Source organism: Spea bombifrons, chromosome 2, assembly GCF_027358695.1.
Source record: "Spea bombifrons isolate aSpeBom1 chromosome 2, aSpeBom1.2.pri, whole genome shotgun sequence".
Lineage (NCBI taxonomy): Eukaryota > Metazoa > Chordata > Amphibia > Anura > Pelobatidae > Spea > Spea bombifrons.
The window spans coordinates 139,368,866-139,394,190 of record NC_071088.1 but is presented as its reverse complement, the minus strand read 5'-3'; the positions used below and the strand labels follow the sequence as shown (position 1 = coordinate 139,394,190).

Below are 25,325 nucleotides of genomic sequence, written 5' to 3'. Positions count from 1 at the left end.
AATTTCACGGAATTTACCAAGAAGTTAAGAAGGAAGGATTTTTTTTTTTTTTTTTTTTTTTTTTTAGCAAAAATAGGTTTCTGTCCTAAAGTGAGGAGCAACATAATTTAATGGGGAGGAAAAATCATGCAGATCACAAGAACAGGAAGTTAATGGCTGTAGGGAACGGGCATAAAAAATAAATTAAAAAAAAATTAAAAAAATTTAAATAAAAAATTAAAATGTAAAATACAAATTTAAAATAAAAATTTAAAATACATTTTTTTTTAAATAAAAAATAAAAAGGAAAAATAAATTGTAGTCCCCACCAGTGCCGTATACAGGAAATGATACCAGCAATGCCAGGTATGTTATTTTAGTGCTGAAATTATAAATATTATAAAAAAGCACAAAAAGGAGGTGCTGATATTTTTGTGTTCCCTGTGCAGGAAATGTTACTATTTCCTTGTGATGTTTAACTCCTGTTAACCACATAATGAGGAGGAATAACAGAAAACGGTATGTTCGGGCCTCGTTTTCTTCATTTTTGTATTTAATGCTAATGAATGGCCGCTTCCTCAGAAAGCTCATTCATTACTAATTTCCTTTCAACCCCGGCTTTTATGTCCCCGTTTCTCACATTTCCAGCAGTTAAGAGCACAGAGAGGCATTCAGAGGTTTTTTTTTTTCCGGCGAGTGCCGTCTCCATTTCTTACGGAATGTCGGTGATCTCTTTGTTTTTCCATCTTTTCTCGCTTTCGTTTTAAAATTAGTTCCATTTGTATTATTTATCGATTAGACCATCACATGGATCAGCCGGAATCGAAAGTTACGAAATTCCCATCTTTAAAAAAATTAAAACTTTTAATAAATCTACCGACAGCTTTCCCTTTTTTCAAATATTTTATAGAAATATAAGATTTTTAGCCAAAACTAGCACAATATTCAGCTTCCAGTTTTAAACTCCTCATTGTAATCAGCTGTAACTAATAAGGAGAGATAACTCAATGGGGAGGACTAATCATGCAGGAAATAAAGATGGCTGCTCCCATGGTATACACATAAGGGAGGTTTATAATACATGTTGTTGCCCAGATTCAGCCTTTTCCCTCCCTTTTTGGGCTAGATTCCACAAATCAACCCATTTGTTCTGACACTACCCATTCACCCCCAAAAATTGCCCATCTACCCCCCCAATACCCTGCGGTCTAACAGTCTTTTATAGCTGGGAACTTTATGGCTCCGGCAACCTGGAGCACCCCCTTGTGCGACGTGGGCAGGAAGTCCAGCTGACGTCAGTGGGCGGTCCCTCCGATGTTGGTGGGCGGTCCCGTTGATGTGACGGGCTGTTTAAGGGGGAAATGGGAGGAAAGTGGGACGCGTCACAACTCCACTCCGATGACCCGGGGTTTTCCTGTGTCGTCCCGGGGACCCAAAGAAATGTCCCTTCTCCCCCCCGGAGTCTCCGGACAAAACCCGGAGAATTCCCAGCTATTGGTGGATCAGGGGCGGAAAAAAAGACTTCATGAATGGGATGTATTCCTGTGTAAAATTGTTAAACAAAAGAAACCTAGAACCTGCCAGCAGATCGGCCCCCGTCGGCCCCTTTCTCCTTAATCAGTCGTTGGTCTTGTCTTAGATTCAGGAGCCATATGCCCACCCCATGCATGTTTAATACCCTCGCTGTATTAACCCCTGCTGCTTCTGGAAGACATTAGTAAGCTCGTAGCTGCTCTCCCACCCTCCGTCTTTGGGACTCGCGGCTGACGGCATTCGCTGAGGTCCCACCGAGGTGTTTACATGGACGCGGCTCATGTATCCAGCGTAAGCCGCACAGGAGGCTCCGGTAAAGAATCCGCAGAATTCGGCGACCGTGCGCCGGCTTCTCATCTGTAAAAGTTCACCGCCGCATGCTGGGAGGGTCATGTGACTGCCGTCCAACTCCCTCATTCTTGGCTTTCCTTCTGACGCTCTCTGTGTGCCCACCTGGAACGCCTGTCACTCTGGCTCTTAAAACACACTCGCAAGCTAATGCCATTTGGCACCGACACACGCGTGTCCTGTGCTGCTTAACCCCTTCCGAGTAATAACGAGGGACAGATCCATCTAGACACAGAGTTTGTAGAAGGGGCTCAAAGAAGCATCTATCTGGCGTTGCCGTGGTTACAAGGCAAACCTTGTAAAAAATCCCAAATGTCAAATATTAATGTATAATATATAATTCAAAGACCAACGTCCAAGAACAATGACCTACGAGGTAGATACAGATATGGTGGGTTTTGGGGCTTTACCCAGACTTTTTATGTGACTTTGTGCCCTATCGCGGGGTATTTGTGTAGCGGGGCATTTAGAAGAATAATAATGGGGGTTTTTTTTACCCCGTTTAATTTATAAAGCCGTTCCCTGCTGTTTCTATACACATTATCGGGGCTTTTAGGGCTGTAGAACCCTGCGATCCCCTCATACCCAGCAAACATTCTGACCTCCTAGAAAAGAGGGGCATCGGGGGGGGCATCAGGGGAGGAGAGAGGGGTAACATGGGAGGAGAGAGTAGAGAGCATCAGAGGAGGAAAGAGAGGCACAGGGGAGGGGAAAGGGGCATCGGGGGAGGAGAGAGGGGTAACATGGGAGGAGAGCGTAGAGAGCATCAGAGGAGGAAAGAGAGGCACAGGGGAGGGGAGAGGGGCATCGGGGAGAAGAGAGGGGTAACAGGGGAGGGGGCATCAGGGGAGGAAAGAGAGGCACAGGGGAGGGGAGAGGGGCATTAGGGGAGAAAAGAGGGGTTATCAGGGCAGGAAAGAGGGGCACATGAGTTTGGAAACCAAAGAGGGACTGGACAAACTAAACAAGGACACTTGGGACTCACGAACCTGCCCTGTCGTATGATCCTTTGGCACCCAACAGGGGTAAATGTTTACGGCCGACATCAATACAGCCTCCGCTGTTTAATCGTCGATCGCCTGTTTGATGTCACAAAATCCCCATGCGCCGGGTCAGGAGTTCACCGCGCGCCGCCAGCTATCGGCTTGGAAAACGCTGGTTTAATAAATCGCGCCAATGATAAATAACCCCGAGCAAACCACATTATTTTCTGTTCCTTATCAAAGGAATGTTATTCTGATAAAAACAACCAGATTAAAAAAAAATGCAAAAATTTTAATTTCATTAAAAAAAAAACGGGGAGAAGGAGGTACCTGCTATCAGTTATGGGTGAAATCCATGCTGATTAACCCTTATTGCCCCTGATGTATGTGAAATGTATTTCAAATATGTATAGCGCGTAAATGGTTAATTTATAAAATCCTTTTTTAAACATTTGTGGTATAGCTTATATATATATATTACTCAGTTAAAATCACTGTCAATTTGATCTATACCATTTAACCCCATCAGTGCCATGGGGTAAAGAATATTGCATAATTTTGCTTTTCTATGTGACCATTAGGGCAAAACTAGCAAGAAAACAGGAAAATATTCATTTGATGATGTCACAACCTATGCATCGACTTACATGGAACTTGAAAATTGCCATTTTTAGTTTTCACCCCTCCCCCTCTAGTTAAATCTGATGAAACTAGATAATTTATGTTTATACTTCAACGTTGTTTTAAAAAAAAAAACTATATATATATATATATATATATATATATACATAAAAAAGAGTTTTCATCAAAACAGCAACACTGGGGTGGGTTGTTAACCCTTTAAGTCCTGGGGGTGGTTTATATTACGTCTTTGCATTGCTTCAAAGTACCGTATTACACCGAAAGCACGCCAGCCAGCCGAGCGATGCCTTTGAAGTTGGGACGCGTTAGGATTCTATTCTTAGAATCTGTTGGACTCTCCGCTTCTCGGAAGCCAAATTTCAAGCAGGAATCACCCCCCCCTCGCTGCCTTTAATCAGCAAATTACACGACCGTCCCTTTAAATCTTTATGCGGAAAGAAGAATCTCGTCGCGTTATAAATGTTCCCATTTCAGAGAAAGTATCACACGGCATCATTCTTTTTTTTTTTCATTGACGTTTTTTTCCGACGACATTTAGAAATATCGGCCCTGCATGGAATCGGTTTATGGAATTGGGGGCAATGGTGCCGAGCCATGACCCGTAATTACCTAGGGTGGCAGGTGCAAGGAGTGTAAGGTGGCCTATTTATACCATGAACGTAGAGAAGCGGCCCCTCTCCCAGAGTCTCCGAGTGAAACCCAGAGGGTTTCCAGTTATGGATATGACAACATATGACATCATATCTGAGCACTCTGAGCACATGTAGAGCAAGTTACAAAGTATCATGGGGGGGTTCTGGCTGGTTACAGGCGTCCATTGTGTAAAGCAGATGGTTACGAGGGAGATCTTTTATCTCCCCAGCCGGTCTATTGAAAAGCCCACCCCGAACCTCCCACCTTAGCCCCCCATTTCTTAGCCCCCCCCCCGTTTATGTGGCGACTAAGAAAAACATCAAAGTAAAATTATCATGATTTAAAAAAAATCTGATATTTTAATTAATAAAAAAAAAAAATATGGAATTTGCACAAATTCAAATTCCATATGTGGCATATTTTGGCCAATTTTCCCGCGCGATAAACTCCTATTATTACATCTTCTGGGAGCCGTACAGCTGGAGGGTCCGCGGCTGCATTATAGCGTTAAGGGATTTAAAACAGAAATAAGTGTGGGGGTGGGGGGTTAATATTTAATTGCCGGGTTTTACCTCTCTCTAGATCCTGTTGGAAGTTTGGTGCCAGCTCGATGGTGGAGCAGTTCCACCTCATGTCTGAGAAGGCCTTGACGCACGTTTTCTTCACCTCCTTGGCCGCCTGGACGATGGTCTGCATGAGCTCCAGGTTGGTCCGGCACAGCTGCATTTGGGAAGAAACCAACCCTTCCAGCTGCTTGCAATGCTGGGTCTGGTTCAGGGCGAGCGACAGCGGGGTCTTCGACAGAGCTCTGCGGGAGGAAGCAGCGTAACAATTTAACAATTCGGCTCTGAAAATTTCATTTAAAAAAAATAAATAAAAAGATGAGAATTTTTCAATTAAACCAATCGAGGAAATTTACCAACAAAATATGAATTTAAAAATCAAGAGAAAAATTAAAAATGTATTTTTAGGGATTTTATTTTTTTCCCTTCCTTCATGTAGAGCGTTAGCAGTTCTATCGCCGCACTTCGCCCCAAACCCTGCATGTCCAGGGTGCACCGAACTGCAATAATCCAGATTAAAAAAAAACAAAAAAAACTAGAACCCGTTTAATGCGCATGCCAGGTCTTAACTGGTCCCTTTGGGACCCCAGGATCAACCACTTACTGGAAGAGCCTCCCAGAAGAGGTGGTAGAGGGTAAGACAGTGTAACCATGCAAGGGATAGACATACGGCTCCTGAATCTAAGACGAGACCAACGACTGATTAAGGTTTGAGTCTTTACAGCAGGAGAAACGGGTGACTAGACGGGGGCCGAATGGGGGCCGCCATTTCCTTTTTCATTATTGCCTTTAGAACCAGTTAGAAACGCAGGAATAAAACAGGAGGAATAATCGGGGTAGGAACTGTGTGCTTATTTTGGGGTAATGTCTACCAAGATTGATGGAGGTGGCCGGTGGGGCACACAGACTCATGCCGGTGAGACAAAAACAATCGTTTTTTTTTTCCACGTCGCGTCTCACCTTTTCATTCACGCGTCAAGGTGGCGCGTATCGGGTAACAGAGAACAAAGACAGGGGCGTCTCATGAATCTTAGTCCATCATCGGGTCAGCGGGAGCTATTAAAGAGACCCACTATCCATAACCTCTCTTTGGGGCGTCGGGTTTCAAAAGTCCGTGTTGTTGTGAAAACCAAAGAGGCCGAAAAAAAAAAAAAAAATACTAAATAAATTCTTTTTCAAGAACAAAGAGATTGGGACAAAGCCTCCTTTTTTTTATTTTGAAACTGTGAGAACAAAATTGTAGGTATGAATCCAATACCTGTCCTATCAGACAGAAAAGGAGATGTACCAGAAACCACCTGGGAGCGCCAGATCATTTAAATATATAGAATAAAAAGAAAGGTATGACTACCGAGCGGGGGAGGGGGGGTAAAAACACTCCCGGAACCACTAAATAAATATATATAAAATATAAAATAGTTTATATAGATTAGAATATTCAGTTTTTTATTTATTAAAAATCCACAATTTATATATACCATGGGAGCAGCCATGCTCTAATGATCTGCACGATTATTCCTCCCCATTAGATATAATGTCATTCTTATTATTATTATTATTATTTCTGTGTGGATGTAACACAAAGCTTGTGATTCACATCGAAGCCACACAAATACCACCGTGTATTGGTCCTCGAGATGCTCTAAAGACGCCTGGGATACTTTTTAATGCACCGACTTCATAGGGTAAGAGGTCACTTGAGCGTCCAAGACCTTCTTTAGATGTCTTCTTCGTTACATCTGAAGAAAGGACACCTGAGGTCTTGAAAGCTTACATGACCCTGCTATTACCCTGTTGACCTTGGCCCGCTGAAAGGTATCGATTGCCAGAGCTACAATCACAAAACAGATCACCGGGAAAAAAAGAATCATCACTCCAGCTCCGTGAAGATCATCTCACTGGACGTCCTTCCACCAGGACCGCCGCCATTAATGTCCTACGATGACAGACGTCTCCTGCCTTTTCTTGCCAGCGAAGGCCGACGCTCAGCGCCCAAAAGCAGACATCAGGTCACAATATCTGAATACCACGGCCTGTCCACGCCATTTACTGATACATTGTAACTCAGTATCTTCTTTTCCTACGCGTTATCCCGTAATCCGTCATCGAGAGACCCCTCCCCCCACAAGTGTTTTAAGGATCTTCTTGTCGAAAGGTCTCGCCCACCTGTGAGGGAATCATTTACTAAAATGTTCCAAGTTCCAATGGTTTACAAGACCTTTTTTTCGTTTTTAACGTCACTTTGCTCCTTAGAAAGGTCTTTTTACTGAACGGAATCCTTCGGTTGGTTGTTATTATATCGTCTTGGTTACTGTAGCTGAATTTTGGGGAGCCAGATGTTGGGTACTGTTTTTTTTTTTTTTACAGTTGACCTTCCAAATTATCCCCATTTTTGCCAAAGTTCTATTGAGATAATTTGGCTCATTTGTTTAGTTCGACCCAAGCCGCCCCCCAGGATGTGGGCGAAATGTAGAAGATTATTACATCATATCCCCTCGTCAGTGTGTAGCACCATTATTAGAACCAGACTATACTAGGCTGAGGATTTCATGCAAATTCTCCTCCGTTTCCCATGATCCCTCAGTGCAGACTGTATCCTAGCAGGAAGTTGTAAGCCGCTTCCTGTTATCTCCCTCCCGTCAGGCCGAGCAGGAAGTTGTAACTCGCTTCCTGTTATCTCCCTCCCATCAGGCCGAGCAGGAAGTTGGAAGCCGCTTCCTGTTCTCTACCCGCATTGTTTTAGCGGATGGTGTATGAGCCTCTAGCGCTAGAGATTGTTTCCAGCCGCGCAGGTCCCTCCGTAACGCTGTTATCACAGATATCTCAGGGCGACGGGGTGATTTATACCCCGTGACGGGGCAGGGAGATGGCTGTTTATGAAAATGAAGCACAATTAGTAAGTGTGGTCTGAGCCTATTTGGCCGGTTGGGACCCTTTTAAGGATTAACCGGCGCACACAATGGATATCAAGAAGCTTCATTTCTCAGATGTGTCGTCTGTATTCACGTCGCTTTAAGAATAGCCGATTTAGGAGACGGGGACCTATTCTCATGCGCAGAGTGAGACCATTATGCTGAGAGTTTAAATATTAACCTTTAATTGTGGTAGCCTGCAACCATCAATCTAACAACTCTCAGGGCAGCAAAAGCACAATCCCCGAGTCGGATAATAATGACAAAGCCCGAGAGCCCTCCGCGTTTAACATGAACGATTCCTATAACGGGAGAGGAGCGCTACAATAAACACCGGGGAAGAAAAAATTCATACCCAGATTAAATAATACCGAGATGGAAGCTAATTAAAAGAGCATGACGACATTAAGGGTTATAGATGCCTGGAGCGGACTACCAGTGGAAGCCGTAAAAGGGACTGAAGAAAGAATTAAAAAGTAAAAAGTGATTCAAAATTCTGCTGGCCGCCGTTGGTCAGGGGGCAGAAGCCAATGTTTTGTGGATAATGTACCTGTTTGGAAAGGGTTAACAATGAAGGAGTATTCTGTTGATAGATGTTATTCGTCCTATAAAATAACATTTGGGAAGGACGTGAGTTATGGGGAGGAAAAAGAATGAGTGTCACAGAGAGCTGATCTCCAGAAGCCCCCACACAGGTGTTATTCTGGGAGTTTTACATCTGGCTCATACCTCAAATACCATTTTAATCATTACTGTCATCTGCCCCAAAACGCATTAACCCTCCAAATGCCAACGCCCATGCAATGCCTCAGGGGCAGATCGTCCCATATCCATAGTAGAAATGCCCCTATGGGCCCCCAATATCTTCGAGCTGAAGCCTCACAACACAAGAATGGCTGCTCCTACTGGGTGGGAACACAAGCCATGTGCTCATGAACTTATATTGTGCATGCGTGCATGCATTTGTGTATGAGTGTGTACATGTGTGTGTGTGTGTGTATGAGTATGCTGTGTTATGTGTGTATGTATGTGTGTTATGTGTGTGCATGTGTATGTCTGTGTGTATATGTGTGTGTATAAGTGTGTGTATGTGTGTAAGTGTGTATGCGTGTAAGTGTGTGTATGTATGTGTACGTATTTCTGTGTGTGTATATATGTGTGTATGTAAGTGTGTGTATGTGTGTGTGTAAGTGTGTGTATGCGTGTAAGTGTATGTCTGTGTGTGTATATGTGTGTATGTAAGTGTGTGTGTATATGCGTGTATGTGTATGTCTGTGTGTGTATGTGTGTGTAAGTGTGTGTGTGTGTACACACCAAAGGCACCAGGAGTGAGTGGCTATGAAAGAGGGTCATCAGGGGAGGACAGAGGGGTATCAGAGATTTGGGGACTGGTATGATAAATGGGTAGAGTCTCTGATGGGCAGATTTAATTGACTACTCTTCAAAGTATTAAAGTAGATTTATTGTAATTAAGTTTTGTTCAGAAAACGACTTCTTTACGAAATATCCAATAATAATTCAGCCGTAAACACGAGGCGGGGGGGGGGTTGTGTGGATAATCGCATCGTCTTCATTGGGTGCCCTTTAGAGCCGGGTAAAGGCAGCCGCAATCATCTTGATTTGTTTAACAAGTAAATGTATATTAAAAAGTATCTCGGAAGAAAATAAACTCGTTCACGGAAACGTTCCGGTAATTATCTGCATGATCGACGCTCAATTGTGTGTCTGCCGTGTTTTCAAAGCATGACCGTTTGTATGTAAGGATCACACACGCTGCCGTGACTAACGCGCATTGTGCGAAAGCGATCGCCCGGATCATCCCATTTAACGTTCATCCCGCGCAGAATTCCCTGCACAGGACGGGGTTCCTTTTGTGTCTGACGAGAAGTCGCCCGAATAACAGAATTTATTTATAGGATTTTTAAAAGTCATGGAAGTACGAAAGGGCATCAAAAAAATAGCACGCGGCCGACACGTAATGATCCCAAATAATAATAATAATAATAATAATAATACAATTAATATTAATTTTATTTTTATTATTTATTAGCACGTTATAATACATCCGCTGTTATTAACTGAAAATTTTAAATCATTTTTAAGGAAGTTCATGCAATTTTTTCTCCGTCAAGTTAATAGATTTTTTTTAAAATTTTGTCAACATTTGGTAAAAATAATCATTATTTTATATACATATATATATATATATATTATATTATTATTATATATTAATTATATATTATATATTTAAAAAAATTATGGTATTATTATTATTTTTAAAAATATTATTATAAATTGTTACTACTTAGCCAAAATGTATTATATATTGATTCATTAACTTATTCATAAAAAGAAGCTTTTTTAAAGTTATAAATAAGTTAAATATTGATAAAAATCTTTCCACGTGCGGGAAAAATGCATAATTTTATACTTGGTGATAAAGAGTCTAGAAAATGCTTCATTTGGTAAATTTGGTTCTTTTAATACAACAGCAACAAAAAAGGAGAATGAAACAGAAAATGTTTAACCCAAGCGAAGGAGAATTGTAAAGCGCTTTTGGAAAGCCGCATAAATCAGGCTTCAAATAAAAGAGACAATGCGGGTAGTGAAAAGACGGAGACAATAGACGCTCCCAACAAGGAACCTTTACTGTCTGACGCAGCGAATAACATCCAGGGCAGGGTCATCCTCTCTACAAACCCACCAAACGCCTCTCTACAAACCCATCAAACGCCTCTCTACAAACCCACCGAGCTCCTCTCTACAAACCCACCGAGCTCCTCTCTACAAACCCACCGAGCTCCTCTCTACAAACCCTCCAAACTCCTCTCTACAAACCCACCCAACTCCTCTCTACAAACCCACCCAACTCCTCTCTACAAACCCTCCAAACTCCTCTCTACAAACCCACCAAACTCCTCTCTACAAACCCACCAAACGCCTCTCTACAAACCCACCCAACTCCTCTCTACAAACCCACCCAACTCCTCTCTACAAACCCACCGAGCTCCTCTCTATAAACCCACCAAACGCCTCTCTACAAACCCACCGAACTCCTCTCTACAAACCCACCAAACGCCTCTCTACAAACCCACCAAACGCCTCTCTACAAACCCACCAAACGCCTCTCTACAAACCCACCGAACTCCTCTCTACAAGCCCAACAAACTCCTCTCTACAAACCCACCAAACGCCTCTCTACAAACCCACCAAACGCCTCTCTACAAACCCACCGAGCTCCTCTCTATAATCCCACCAAACGCCTCTCTACAAACCCACCCAACTCCTCTCTACAAACCCACCGAGCTCCTCTCTACAAACCCACCGAACTCTTCTCTACAAACCCACCAAACGCCTCTCTACAAACCCACCAAACGCCTCTCTACAAACCCACCGAACTCCTCTCTACAAGCCCAACAAACTCCTCTCTACAAACCCACCCAACTCCTCTCTACAAACCCACCCAACTCCTCTCTACAAACCCACCAAACGCCTCTGTACAAACCCACCGAACTCCTCTCTACAAACCCACCCAACTCCTCTCTACAAACCCACCCAACTCCTCTCTACAAACCCACCGAACTCCTCTCTACAAACCCTCCCAACTCCTCTCTACAAACCCACCAAACTCCTCTCTACAAACCCACCGAGCGCCTCTCTACAAACCCACCCAACTCCTCTCTACAAACCCTCCAAACTCCTCTCTACAAACCCACCCAACTCCTCTCTACAAACCCACCAAACGCCTCTCTACAAACCCACCGAGCGCCTCTCTACAAACCCACCCAACTCCTCTCTACAAACCCACCAAGCTCCTCTCTACAAACCCACCGAACTCCTCTCTACAAACCCACCAAACTCCTCTCTACAAACCCACCGAACTCCTCTCTACAAACCCACCCAACTCCTCTCTACAAACCCACCAAACGCCTCTCTACAAACCCACCAAACTCCTCTCTACAAACCCACCAAACGCCTCTCTACAAACCCACCAAACTCCTCTCTACAAACCCACCAAGCTCCTCTCTACAAACCCTCCAAACTCCTCTCTACAAACCCACGCAACTCCTCTCTACAAACCCACCAAACTCCTCTCTACAAACCCACCAAGCTCCTCTCTACAAACCCACCGAGCTCCTCTCTACAAACCCACCAAACACCTCTCTACAAACCCACCAAACTCCTCTCTACAAACCCACCGAACTCCTCTCTACAAACCCACCCAACTCCTCTCTACAAACCCACCAAACTCCTCTCTACAAACCCACCAAACTCCTCTCTACAAACCCACCAAGCTCCTCTCTACAAACCCTCCAAACTCCTCTCTACAAACCCACGCAACTCCTCTCTACAAACCCACCAAACTCCTCTCTACAAACCCACCCAACTCCTCTCTACAAACCCACCAAGCTCCTCTCTACAAACCCACCGAGCTCCTCTCTACAAACCCACCAAACACCTCTCTACAAAGCCACCCAACTCCTCTCTACAAACCCACCAAACGCCTCTCTACAAACCCACCAAACACCTCTCTACAAACCCACCCAACTCCTCTCTACAAACCCACCAAGCTCCTCTCTACAAACCCTCCAAACTCCTCTCTACAAACCCACCCAACTCCTCTCTACAAACCCACAGAGCTCCTCTCTACAAACCCACCAAACGCCTCTCTACAAACCCACCCAACTCCTCTCTACAAACCCTCCAAACTCCTCTCTACAAACCCACCCAACTCCTCTCTACAAACCCACCAAACGCCTCTCTACAAACCCACCGAGCGCCTCTCTACAAACCCACCGAGCTCCTCTCTACAAACCCTCCAAACTCCTCTCTACAAACCCACCCAACTCCTCTCTACAAACCCACAGAGCTCCTCTCTACAAACCCACCAAACGCCTCTCTACAAACCCACCAAACGCCTCTCTACAAACCCACGCAACTCCTCTCTACAAACCCACCCAACTCCTCTCTACAAACCCTCCAAACTCCTCTCTACAAACCCACCCAACTCCTCTCTACAAACCCACCCAACTCCTCTCTACAAACCCACCCAACTCCTCTCTACAAACCCACCCAACTCCTCTCTACAAACCCACAGAGCTCCTCTCTACAAACCCACCAAACGCCTCTCTACAAACCCACCAAACGCCTCTCTACAAACCCACCAAACTCCTCTCTACAAACCCACCCAACTCCTCTCTAAAAACCCACCCAACTCCTCTCTAAAAACCCACCCAACTCCTCTCTACAAACCCTCCAAACTCCTCTCTACAAACCCACCCAACTCCTCTCTACAAACCCACCCAACTCCTCTCTACAAACCCACCCAACTCCTCTCTACAAACCCACCCAACTCCTCTCTACAAACCCAACAAACTCCTCTCTACAAACCCTCCAAACTCCTCTCTACAAACCCACCCAACTCCTCTCTACAAACCCACCAAACACCTCTCTACAAACCCACCCAACTCCTCTCTACAAAGCCACCCAACTCCTCTCTACAAACCCACCAAACGCCTCTCTACAAACCCACCCAACTCCTCTCTACAAACCCTCCCAACTCCTCTCTACAAACCCTCCAAACTCTTCTCTACAAATGGGGAACGGTTTGCGGGATAATAAATGATCAGGGAAGACTAAGAGATCTCAATATGTACGGCTTGGAGAGGTAAAGAGAGAGAGGGGACGGGAGAGAAGGGAGCGAGGGGATGGGAGAGAAGAGAGCGAGGGGATAGGAGAGAAGGGAGCGAGGGGATAAGAGAGAAGAGAGTGAATGGGTGGGAGAATAGGGAGCAAGGGGATAGGAGAGAAGGGAGCGAGGGGATAGGAGAGAAGAGAGCGAGGGGGTGGGAGAGAAGACAATGAGGGATGGGAGAGAAGGGAGCGAGGGGATAGAAGAAAAGGGACCGAGGGCATAGGAGAGAGCGAGGGCATAGGAGAGAGCAAGGGCATAGGAGAGAGCAAGGGCATAGGAGAGAGCAAGGGCATAGGAGAGAGCAAGGGCATAGGAGAGAGCGAGGGGATGGGAGAGAAGAGAGTGAGGGGATAGGAGAGAAGGGAGTGAGGGGATAGGAGAGAAGAGAGAGGGGATGGGAGAGAAGGGAGCGAGGGGATGGGAGAGAAGGGAGCAAGGGGATGGGAGAGAAGGGAGCGAGGGGATAGGAGAGAAGACAGCGAGGGGATAGGAGAGAAAAGAGCGAGGGGGTGGGAGAGAAGACAGTGAGGGATGGGAGAGAAGGGAGCGAGGAGATAGGAGAGAGCGAGGGGATAGGAGAGAGCGAGGGCATAGGAGACGGCGAGGGGATGGGAGAGAAGAGAGTGAGGGGGTGGGAGAGAAGACAGTGAGGGATGGGAGAGAAGGGAGCGAGGGGATAGGAGAGAGTGAGGGGATAGGAGAGAGCGAGGGCATAGGGGACGGCGAGGGGATGGGAGAGAAGAGAGCGAAGGGATGGGAGAGAAGAGAGCGAGGGGATGGGAGAGAAGGGAGCGAGGAGATAGGAGAGAGTGAGGGGATAGGAGAGTGAGGGCATAGGGGACGGCGAGGGGATGGGAGAGAAGAGAGTGAGGGGATGGGAGAGAAGAGAGCGAGGGGATGGGAGAGAAGGGAGCGAGGAGATAGGAGAGAGTGAGGGGATTGGAGAGTGAGGGCATAGGGGACGGCGAGGGGATGGGAGAGAAGAGAGTGAGGGGATGGGAGAGAAGAGAGCGAAAGGATGGGAGAGAAGGGAGCGAGGGGATGGGAGTTACATTTAAATACATAAAGGGGTTTAATAAAGTACAGGAGGGAATTTATTTCAAAGCAGGAGAAAAGTTACAAGAGACCGGAATCTAACACTAGAGGGTCGGAGACTGAGAGGGTGGTAGATAAGTGGAACAGCCTCCCAGTAGAAGTGGTAGAGGGACTTTACACACGTCTGATACAATAATTGAGGCACCAACATGGCCTACCTCGCGTCCTTCTTCTAACATCATGGAATGTAAATAATGTTACAGTTTAGCTAAATACTTACAGCCATTTGATTCCCCGGCAAACTCTCGTATCCAAGACGAAGGCGAAGAAAGCGACAACCAAAAAATGGACCCTCATCTTCAGAGCCGATAATCCCCCGAATTATATCGCCTGCGCTGTTAATTTCCTCGATTTCTTTTGTTCCCTTAAGATTCCTCTTCGGAGAAGTGAACCTGCCGCAAAAAAAAAAAAAAAAATAATACATTTTACTATTTATATTAACCATTCGATGTCAAAATACACAAAAAAAAAGAAAAAATATTTATAATTCCGATCATCCAATTACGGGATTCCGACTTTGGAATTTTGTTCCATTGTTTCTTTAAGACATTTTTATTTTTTTTTGCTAAAGATTTAAAATAAGGACGAGACGCAACGTATGGCTTGAATTATTTTCTGATTGCTTGTTTTTTTTTATTTTTTGCCTTTTAACCCCCTGCATATGGTACAATTCAAATTTCTGTTTATTTTCTTTTTTTTATGTAGGTTTACGTGCCAGGGAAGTGAAAAATCAATTTAAAAAAAAAAAAAACCCTCCTAATCCTCCGGCTTTCAGATTGATTGTTAGAGCGGAGGCACTGAGGTCACGGGGACCTCTTATACAGAAAACGTCCCGGCCTCCTACACGCTGACATATGGCTGATACAGTAACGTGTAACATGTAACGTATAGCGTGATTACCATTAGCGTTATTACCACCTCATTAACTTCCTCACCCCGATACACAAACACAGGAGGCTGCGTGCATTACATCCAGAAAACGGAGTGCGGAGACCCACATCAAAGGGTTTCTTTCGGCTATACTGCAGTATATGATCATTCCAGGTGGCTAAGGATTTACTTTACTGAGAGGGTGGTAGATAAGTGGAACAGCCTCTCAGCAGAGGTGGTAGAGGGTAATACAGTGAGGGTATTAAACATGCATGGGATAGACATACGGCCCCTGAATCTAAGACGAGACCAACGACTGATTAAGGTTTGACTCTTTACAGCAGGAGGAACTAGATGGACAAAAATTTGTAAAATAAACTCAACGGGGTTCTGGGGTTCTGGGGTTCTCTGTATACCAAGTTCTAGCGAGACTGCGGTCAAAACATTCGTTTTGTTTGGCTCGTGTGTTTGCGGTATATTTAGGACGTGCGACGCTCTGCAATAGTCCAAAGTACCTGAAACCTGCAAAAAAACCTGAAAACTAATAGAATGTTTCGGGGGATTTCCCCAAATCAAGCCTTTTCATCCAAAACTGATGGATGAATTTCCTGCCATGCACTGCATGGATCCTCATTGATCCTCGGGGGTGGAGCACAAACCTCCACGCGGGATTGGATGGATGGGATGTCATTAAAAGCCAGCCACTCCTTAAATCCCACATTCTCACTTGTCTCCTCCCCTACTGACTGCCTTTGTCCATTAAACCATATCTCCCAAGTGTCCCGATGCTCAGCCATCAACAACATAGACAATCCCTGGCACCCAAGATTCACAGAACACGGAAGACCCGAACCTCTTGTGTTGCATCATCTGGTATAACACGAGGGAACGATATTATATACAGCTCATTCTACTGTTCTCTTAAAACCAGAACCGACTGAGAGTTCTGGGAGTTAGAGTGCATTTACATATTAAAATAACTTACGTTATGAGTATCCCGTGGGGGCAGCCATTCTATCCTCCAGTTCTCAGGATCCGCAGGATAATTCCTCCCTATTAAGTTATCCCTAATCTATTGTTAAGTTGCTGATTGCTGTTGATTGGTTCAGGCAGCCCTTGTAAGGGTGGAAGGGAGGGGAGCTTATAATAATACTGGGTCTGCCACAGACTGCCACTGCCCTCATCATCCATAAATCATTCCTTCTGATTAAAAAAAACAAACCCAGCGCTATATACAGTAATATAACCCCCAGCGCTGTATACAGTAATATAACCCCCAGCGCTGTATACAGTAATATAACCCCCAGCGCTGTATACAGTAATATAACCCCCCAGCGCTGTATACAGTAATATAACCCCCCAGCGCTGTATACAGTAATATAACCCCCAGCGCTGTATACAGTAATATAACCCCCAGCGCTGTATACAGTAATATAACCCCCCAGCGCTGTATACAGTAATATAACCCCCCAGCACTGTATACAGTAATATAACCCCCAGCGCTGTATACAGTAATATAACCCCCAGCTCTGTATACAGTAATATAACCCCCAGCGCTGTATACAGTAATATAACCCCCCAGCACTGTATACAGTAATATAACCCCCAGCGCTGTATACAGTAATATAACCCCCAGCGCTGTATACAGTAATATAACCCCCCAGCGCTGTATACAGTAATATAACCCCCCAGCGCTGTATACAGTAATATAACCCCCAGCGCTGTATACAGTAATATAACCCCCAGCGCTGTATACAGTAATATAACCCCCAGCGCTGTATACAGTAATATAACCCCCATCGCTGTATACAGTAATATAACCCCCCAGCGCTGTATACAGTAATATAACCCCCAGCACTGTATACAGTAATATACCCCCCAGCGCTGTATACAGTAATATAACCCCCAGCGCTGTATACAGTAATATAACCCCCCCAGGGCTGTATACAGTAATATAACCCCCAGCGCTGTATACAGTAATATAACCCCCCAGCGCTGTATACAGTAATATAACCCCCAGCGCTGTATACAGTAATATAACCCCCAGCGCTGTATACAGTAATATAACCCCCCAGCGCTGTATACAGTAATATAACCCCCAGCGCTGTATACAGTAATATAACCCCCAGCGCTGTATACAGTAATATAACCCCCAGCGCTGTATACAGTAATAAACCCCCCCAGCGCTGTATACAGTAATATAACCCCCAGCGCTGTATACAGTAATATAACTCCCCAGCGCTGTATACAGTAATATAACCCCCAGCGCTGTATACAGTAATATAACCCCCAGCGCTGTATACAGTAATATAACCCCCAGCGCTGTATACAGTAATATAACCCCCAGCGCTGTATACAGTAATATAACCCCCAGCGCTGTATACAGTAATATAACCCCCAGCGCTGTATACAGTAATAAACCCCCCCAGCGCTGTATACAGTAATATAACCCCCAGCGCTGTATACAGTAATATAACTCCCCAGCGCTGTATACAGTAATATAACCCCCAGCGCTGTATACAGTAATATAACCCCCAGCGCTGTATACAGTAATATAACCCCCAGCGCTGTATACAGTAATAAAACCCCCAGCGCTGTATACAGTAATATAACCCCCCCTGGCGCTGTATACAGTAATATATCCCCCAGCGCTGTATACAGTAATATAACCCCCCAGCGCTGTATACAGTAATACACCCCCCAGTGCTGTATACAGTAATATAACCCCCCAGCGCTGTATACAGTAATATAACTCCCCAGCGCTGTATACAGTAATATAACCCCCCCTGGCGCTGTATACAGTAATATATCCCCCAGCGCTGTATACAGTAATATAACCCCCAGCGCTGTATACAGTAATATGACCCCCAGCGCTGTATACAGTAATATAACCCCCAGCGCTGTATACAGTAATATAACCCCCAGCGCTGTATACAGTGATATAACCCCCCCCAGCACTGTATACAGTAATATGACCCCCAGCGCTGTATACAGTAATATAACCCCCAGCGCTGTATACAGTAATATGACCCCCAGCGCTGTATACAGTAATATAACCCCCAGCGCTGTATACAGTAATATAACCCCCAGCGCTGTATACAGTAATATAACCCCCAGCGCTGTATACAGTAATATAACCCCCAGCGCTGTATACAGTAATATAACCCCCCCTGCTTGTCAGTCGTGATATTTTGGGTGACTTTCCCGGCTCAAACACCACACTGAGCTGATGCTTTATGGCAATGCTAATGAAGTCCATTCCTCCATAGACTTTCACTAGAGAAAGTCTGGCTGGGTTATTAAGACTGAGCCATTCTATTGTTCCCCACAGGCAGTATGATAAGGAGTCGGGGGGGTAGTAGATTGGGGGTCAGATAACAGAGTGAGAATCATACAAACGGCTGATATGCAGCTGCCTGAAAACTTTATATTTTGGGGCAAAAAACTACAACTGGGGTAAAAAAGAAAACAGCGATATTTATGAAGCAGTATTTGTAATCTGGGAATGAAATAACTCGATGGGGGATCTGCTTTACATTTAAAAAAATATTTTTTTCATGACAGACGGAACAATTCTTCTGCCGCATAACAAAAAAGAGTGTAAAGATAAACTGGAGATACCCGGAAAGATGCATTCCGCTTATCATATAGTAGGGCATTACACCTCCGTCCAATAGATTGCAAGCTCACAAGACCAAGGCCTCTCCTACTTCCGGTTGTGTCACGTGTTCATGTTATATTGTCAGTATCATAAGTATTGTACAGCGCTGCGGAATATGCCGGCGCTATATTAATAAACGTAATGTTATCTTCTTGTACCGCTGCAGTCACATCTGCATTTAGAATCTATCACAAAGCTAATGGCGGCCCTCGTGGAACCCGTCACTTGTCAGGAGGTAGAGATATGCTGAATGAAGTCACCTGTATTCAAGCAGGGATTCCAGTTGTGATATAGCAGGGAGAAATGCACCAATGGGGAGGGTCAGATATCATAAAATCAGAAGAAATTGGGAGGGGAAAAACTAAAGAATCTGCCCATTCACCGCCAGACTGAGGTAAAAATCCTCAGAAACTGCCCATTCAAACCAAGAGCCTGGGGTAAAAACGCGACATCATCGTGACATCACCTTGAAACCCTGAGACTGGGGTAAAAACGCGACATCATCGTGACATCACCTCGAAACCCTGAGACTGGGGTAAAAACGCGACATCATCGTGACATCAATTAGAAACCCTGAGACTGGGGTAAGAACCCTCAAATTCTGCCCATTCACCCCGACACTGGAGTAAAACCCTGTAAATCTTCCCATTTACCCCGAGAGCCTAAGACATCATTATGACATCATTGTGACATCAGGGGCTCTGCACCAACGGAACTCTCCATCTACACATAAGCAGCACCTAAGCCTGGTTGCTGCAGGATTGTGCCTGTTGGCAGCTATGAAGTACCAGGACCGTTATCTATTTATCTGCATTCAAAAGGGGCCAAAAGACCCCAAAAATCCCGCGGGTCTCGCTGCAGACGCGTTACATATTCCACGGAATCATCAGAAACCCCCATTAACCCCGCGCGCTCCGATAGGTCCCACTCACTGCGACAGATGCCTCCTTACAGAGCAGCAAACGAGAAGCCCTTCCCGGATTAAAGGATTGCCGTCCGAGCCGAGCCTGCATTCCACAGCCTATACCTCAACAACTACAACTCCCATCATGCACAGCCAGTCCCAGCTGGAGGGCCAAAAGTCAGCCCAAACGGAGCTCTTGTTTTGTTGTATTAGTATCAGTCCACCTGCTGTCGTTGGTCTCGTCTTAGATTCAGGAGCCGTATGTCTATCCCGTGCATGTTTAATCCCCTCACTGTATTACCCTCTACTACCTCTGCTGGGAGGCTGTTCCACTTATCTACCACCCTGTCAGTACCTCTGACTCTCTAGTATGTTGTAACATTTCTTCTCCTTTGAAATAAACTTCCCTCCTGTACTTTTCTTCTTCTCCCCAATCTCTCTCTCCTCCGCCTCTCTCTCTCCCATCACTTCTCATCTCTCTCCCGTCTCTGCCACCTTCTTTCCCCATCACCTCTCTCTTCTCTCCTTCACCTCTCTCCCCCTGTCTCTTTCTCCCATCCCCTCTCTCCCTCTCTTCTCTTCCCCATCTCTCTCTTCTCTCCCCCCATCTCTCCCTCTCTTCCCTCCACCGTCTCTCCCTCTCTTCCCTCCACCGTCTCTCCCTCTCTTCTCTCCCCCGTCTCTCCCTCTCTTCTCTCCCCCGTCACCCCCTTCTCTCCACCAGCTGTATATATGGATGTGTAGGAGATCCGCAAACAGTTTGATAGAATTGGTTTTTATTATTAAGCTCCACTCCACTCCACTAACCTCATGAGATGCTTCATAAGTCACCTGGGGACGCTCACAACTGTTCAAGGGGGCTGATTTAAATTAGTTACAGCGTATGCAGGGAGAACAGAACCTTCTTTACTAAGAGGGTGGTAGATAAGTGGAACAGCCTCCCAGCAGAGGTGGTAGAGGGTAATACAGTGAGGGTATTAAACATGCATGGGATAGACATACGGCTCCTGAATCTAAGACGAGACCAACGACTGATTAAGGTTTGAGTCGTTACAGCAGGAGAAGCGGGCGACTAGACGGGGGCCGGATGGGGGCCGATCCGCCGGTGTTTCCTAACAGACTTTACAAGAAAAAAAAGTTACCAAAACTACAAAAGAAAACGTGAACGTATTACAGATAATCTTTTAACTCTTTAAAGGCTGGCGGTGTGGGCTTTTGCATTGTACGCACGCACAGGGTTAAATGACAGCCGAGAAGGATAATCCTTTGGAACAATGACCGAGAGACTCGTGTGACGCGCGACGCGTTTAAGAGTCCCTGTGCTTGGTGTCACAGACGCCGGAGCCTCTTTTCCTACTTGAGTCCTCTAACAATTTACTTTTTAATGCTGGAAGCTTTTTTCTTTTTTGGGGGGGATTACCGTCTGGGGCGGAAAAACCATTAGAACGGCCGCCTGGAGAGCCTCGCTGAAAAGACTTAATCTCCGCGGGGTCCCGGCTTTGTTACATTGGAGCCAAAGCGATAGCCGTCGCTCCTCATCGGGGCACTTAATGCACTCGCAGCTATTTTAAGGCCATTTATCTCCCGAGGACCTCCTCTGTAGAGGCATTTAGAAGCCCGGGCCCTCCGTCTGTTAGCGCGGCCGTGGTGTGGCGCGATACTTTGCATAGACGTTAATTACATTGGCTTTCCTTTGTTAATTGGGGTGGAATTACTGGGTCGGCTACATACAGAAGTGCCTTCAACGTTTTTCACAGCAGTGTTAGAGATCTCATTATCGGGGGGGGGAGGACGGGAGAGACGTTTAAATACATAAAGGGGTTAATAAAGGACGGGAGGGAATTTATTCCAAAGGAGGAGAAAAGTTACAACAAGAGACCGGAATCTAACACTAGAGAGTCAGAGGCTGAGATGAAACGGAAGGGAGTTTTACTTTACTGAGAGGGTGGTAGATAAGCGGAACAGCCTCCCAGCAGAGGTGGTAGAGGGAAATACAGTGAGGGTATTAAACATGCATGGGATAGACATACGGCTCCTGAATCTAAGATGAGACCAACGACCGATTAAGGTAACAAACAGACTTGATGGGGCCGGATGGGGCCGGTCGGCCGGTAAACTCTGGGTTTCTGTGATTGGCTCGCGGATCTGCGCAGTGCACTAAGGGGTTAAACCTACAATGTTAGAGATTGTTAGAGATGAAATAGATGTCATTTTGTGAGGCGCTCCGTCTGGGTTCACAATGACTCTTCTATTCCGCGGCGTCCGGATCCGTGGAGCGAGGGCCGCGCTTTAAAGCGACCTGATGAAAGTGATGGTGTGTCTGGCGTTAATAATACGAGGCGTATTTAGGAGAGGTGAGGATTTGGGTCACGGCTCAGGCTGCTATCAAGTGCACTTCCACCCAAATCAGGCGCAGCTATCCCCGTGCTTAGCGTGATGGGAGTTCGTCTCCCCGGGACCGGGGCCTGGGAGCAGACACAGAACGGCCTGGATTAGAAGAAAATCCGGAAAAAATCCCTAAACATGGGGAAAAAAAGAGGCCAGGATCTCCCATATTCTTGCGCTGTACCCATGGGTTATATTATATTATATTATATTATAACCCCTTATAAATATAAAACAAATATATATATATATAAAAAAAAATGTATCTATAATGTCTGTATTCTATACATCTACATATATAAATACACAAATATATATAATAAATACATAGGGAGGCGTATCCTGTAGATAATATGTATATCACTGTATATGACATGTCTGCTGTTATGTATATATAACGAGAGATCTATATATACAGACACATATATTGTATATAATAAGTATATTACTGTATATAGTACATCTATTATCATGTATATATTTATGCATACATAGCAAGACACCTTTACAGATAAAGACTCGCATCATGTATATAATATGTGTATTACTGTATATATTACACTCTATTATGTATATATTTATGTATATATAGCAAGAGACCTTTATATATATAGTTACACTTATAATGCAGAACTCACTAATATGTATCTCACTATATACAGTACATATATTATATATATATTTATGTATATATAATAAGAGACCTCCATAAATATGTAATATATATTATTATTTTGTTGTTTTTTTTTAAATCGCCATCGTATTCTGTAGCGCTGTGCAATAGGTAAATGTCTATTACTGAATACAGTATGTCTATTATGTATATACTCATCCATATATAGTGAGAGACCTATATATATATTAGTTGCACTTATAATTTAGTAAAATATGTATATTGTTGTATATATATATAATGTATATCATATGTAAATTACTGTATACAGTAATATAATATATATATATAAACCTTTATATATATATATATACACTTACAATCTAGTAAAATATGTATATTATTGTATATATAGTATATATAATATAAATATCTATATCTATATACCTTTATATATATACACTTACAATCTAGTAAAATATGTATATTATTGTATATATAGTATATATAATATAAATATCTATATCTATATACCTTTATATATATACACTTACAATCTAGTAAAATATGTATATTATTGTATATATAGTATATATAATATAAATATCTATATCTATATACCTTTATATAAATATACACTTACAATCTAGTAAAATAGGTATATTATTGTATATATAGTATATATCATATAAATATCTATATCGATATACCTTTATATAAATATACACTTACAATCTAGTAAAATAGGTATATTATTGCATATGAAGGAACCCCTCTCTCTATATGTGTATATATATATAGATAGATAAATATATATATATATAATGTATATCACATGTTTATTACTGTATATAGTAGGTCCTCACAATGTGAAAGAATCCCCCCATTTATCTCTCGGGTTCTGCCCATGTTAGACGTGTTTATGTCTTAAGGATTCACACAGTTTCTTGTATCAACAGTCAGCAGCTTGAGACAGCAGATATTTCACTTTTCGGTAAATAAAAAGCTTTTGTTGGAGAATTCTAATAAATAACCTGATGATCCGGGCAGCTGCAAGTTCCCCATCTAAATGTCACTTTTTTTTTTTCCTCCTTCAGTTCTTTTTCTGCCTTTTTTCACAATCCCCTTAGAACTCCCCTTTCTTTATTTGCAACAAAAGTCCTTCTTCTGTAGGGATTCCCCTCTAAGGAATTCTGTTTATTGTTCTATCCCTATTGTTTTCCCCATTATCTGTGTTTTTTCCCCCCTTTTTAAGCTTTTCTTTAACTGATTTGCCATTTCCCACCCCCCAAACCCCTCACTTTCACTGCCTATTAATGAATACACACTCATTAAATGAACCTTACTACTGCAAAAAAGATATACTTATCTACCAGGAAAAACACACAAATCAGCTATAAACCTAAATTTAAATACCCCTAAAACAACACAATGCAAAAAAAAATCCCAATCCCATGTATACAATGTAACAAAACTATCACATATTTAAAAGAACTACAGAACATTGCTATTTAAAGTTACAATGTAGCGAGTAATGCCAAACTCCTGTTATTGAGACATTTTCCAGAATCCCCCCCCCAAAAAAAACCCCAACTTTGTAATCTGTCAAACTGACCCAGACTTCAGAAAGCAAGGGGTTAATGAAGTATTTTTGGGGTAAAATATCTCTGTATAGGATGATCACAGGGGAAAAAATAATGTGTGTGTTGGACAGTTTTTGTGTTTGTAAAATAAATAAATAAATCAAGAATTTTAGTGTTTTTTTGTGGGGGGGGTTAAAAAATAGAACTTCTCTGCTAAAATCCCCAGTAAGTTTTTTTTTGGGGGGGGGGTTTCTTTACTTTCTCTGGAGCTGGGTTTTACTCACCCGGTGTAAGGAATCCCAGTAAGGTCTCCCAGTTGAGTCTGTTAGGAGCGCAGCTCCTTCCAGTTTAGTTCTCCCAGCTGAAGGAAGGGTTGTGAGTCCTCAATGCCCTCTTTTCCAGAGGATCTTCACAAAGTGTGGACACAGATCCATAGCACAAGGAGGTCGAACTTCTCTGAGGAGAGGCAGATCATGGTATCTGCGGGGAGCAGTGGCAGGGAGAGGAGGAAGGTGAAGCTCTCCCTCTCTGGAAGTGAAGTTGTGTGGAGGATCTGAAGTTCTCTTAGAAGATACTGCCAGCTACAGGCTGTAGGAGTCCCCTGTGCTCAAGCAACCTGCTTCTATCTCCTTATATATGACGCTCAGGGCTTTCATCTCAAGGAGTGATGTCACACACCATTACCATAACAAAGCAAGCTGGATTTACTGCCCCAAACAGGACAAACGAATGTTTGATCTATTGAGAGGGTTTGCAGGGATCTGCTCCCTTCCATCACCAAGAGGTGTACTGATCCTGCTGCAGGTCAGGTACCTCTGCTATGGGGGCAGTCCAGGAATGGGGTGGGAGGGTAGGAGGGACCCTGGTGTAAGTGTGTGTAGGAGGAAGCATGGGGTCCAGTGCCAGATGGGGGGGGGGGTCCAGTG

At 44.1% G+C, this 25,325-nt stretch overlaps 1 protein-coding gene across 1 annotated transcript in view; it reads right to left on the bottom strand.

Moving 5' to 3' along the window:
• Positions 1 to 25,063, bottom strand: part of WNT11 (Wnt family member 11) — a 35,366-nt gene extending 10,303 nt beyond the window's left edge. Inside the window, exons 1-3 of the mRNA XM_053456714.1 lie at positions 24,684 to 25,063; positions 14,604 to 14,775; positions 4,691 to 4,926 (exon numbers count right to left, since the gene is read on the bottom strand). Coding sequence (XP_053312689.1) covers positions 4,691 to 4,926; positions 14,604 to 14,680 — 313 coding nt within the window. The 5' untranslated portion in view covers positions 14,681 to 14,775; positions 24,684 to 25,063. The remainder of the gene's footprint in view (positions 1 to 4,690; positions 4,927 to 14,603; positions 14,776 to 24,683) is intronic.
• Positions 25,064 to 25,325: the final 262 nt, after the last annotated feature.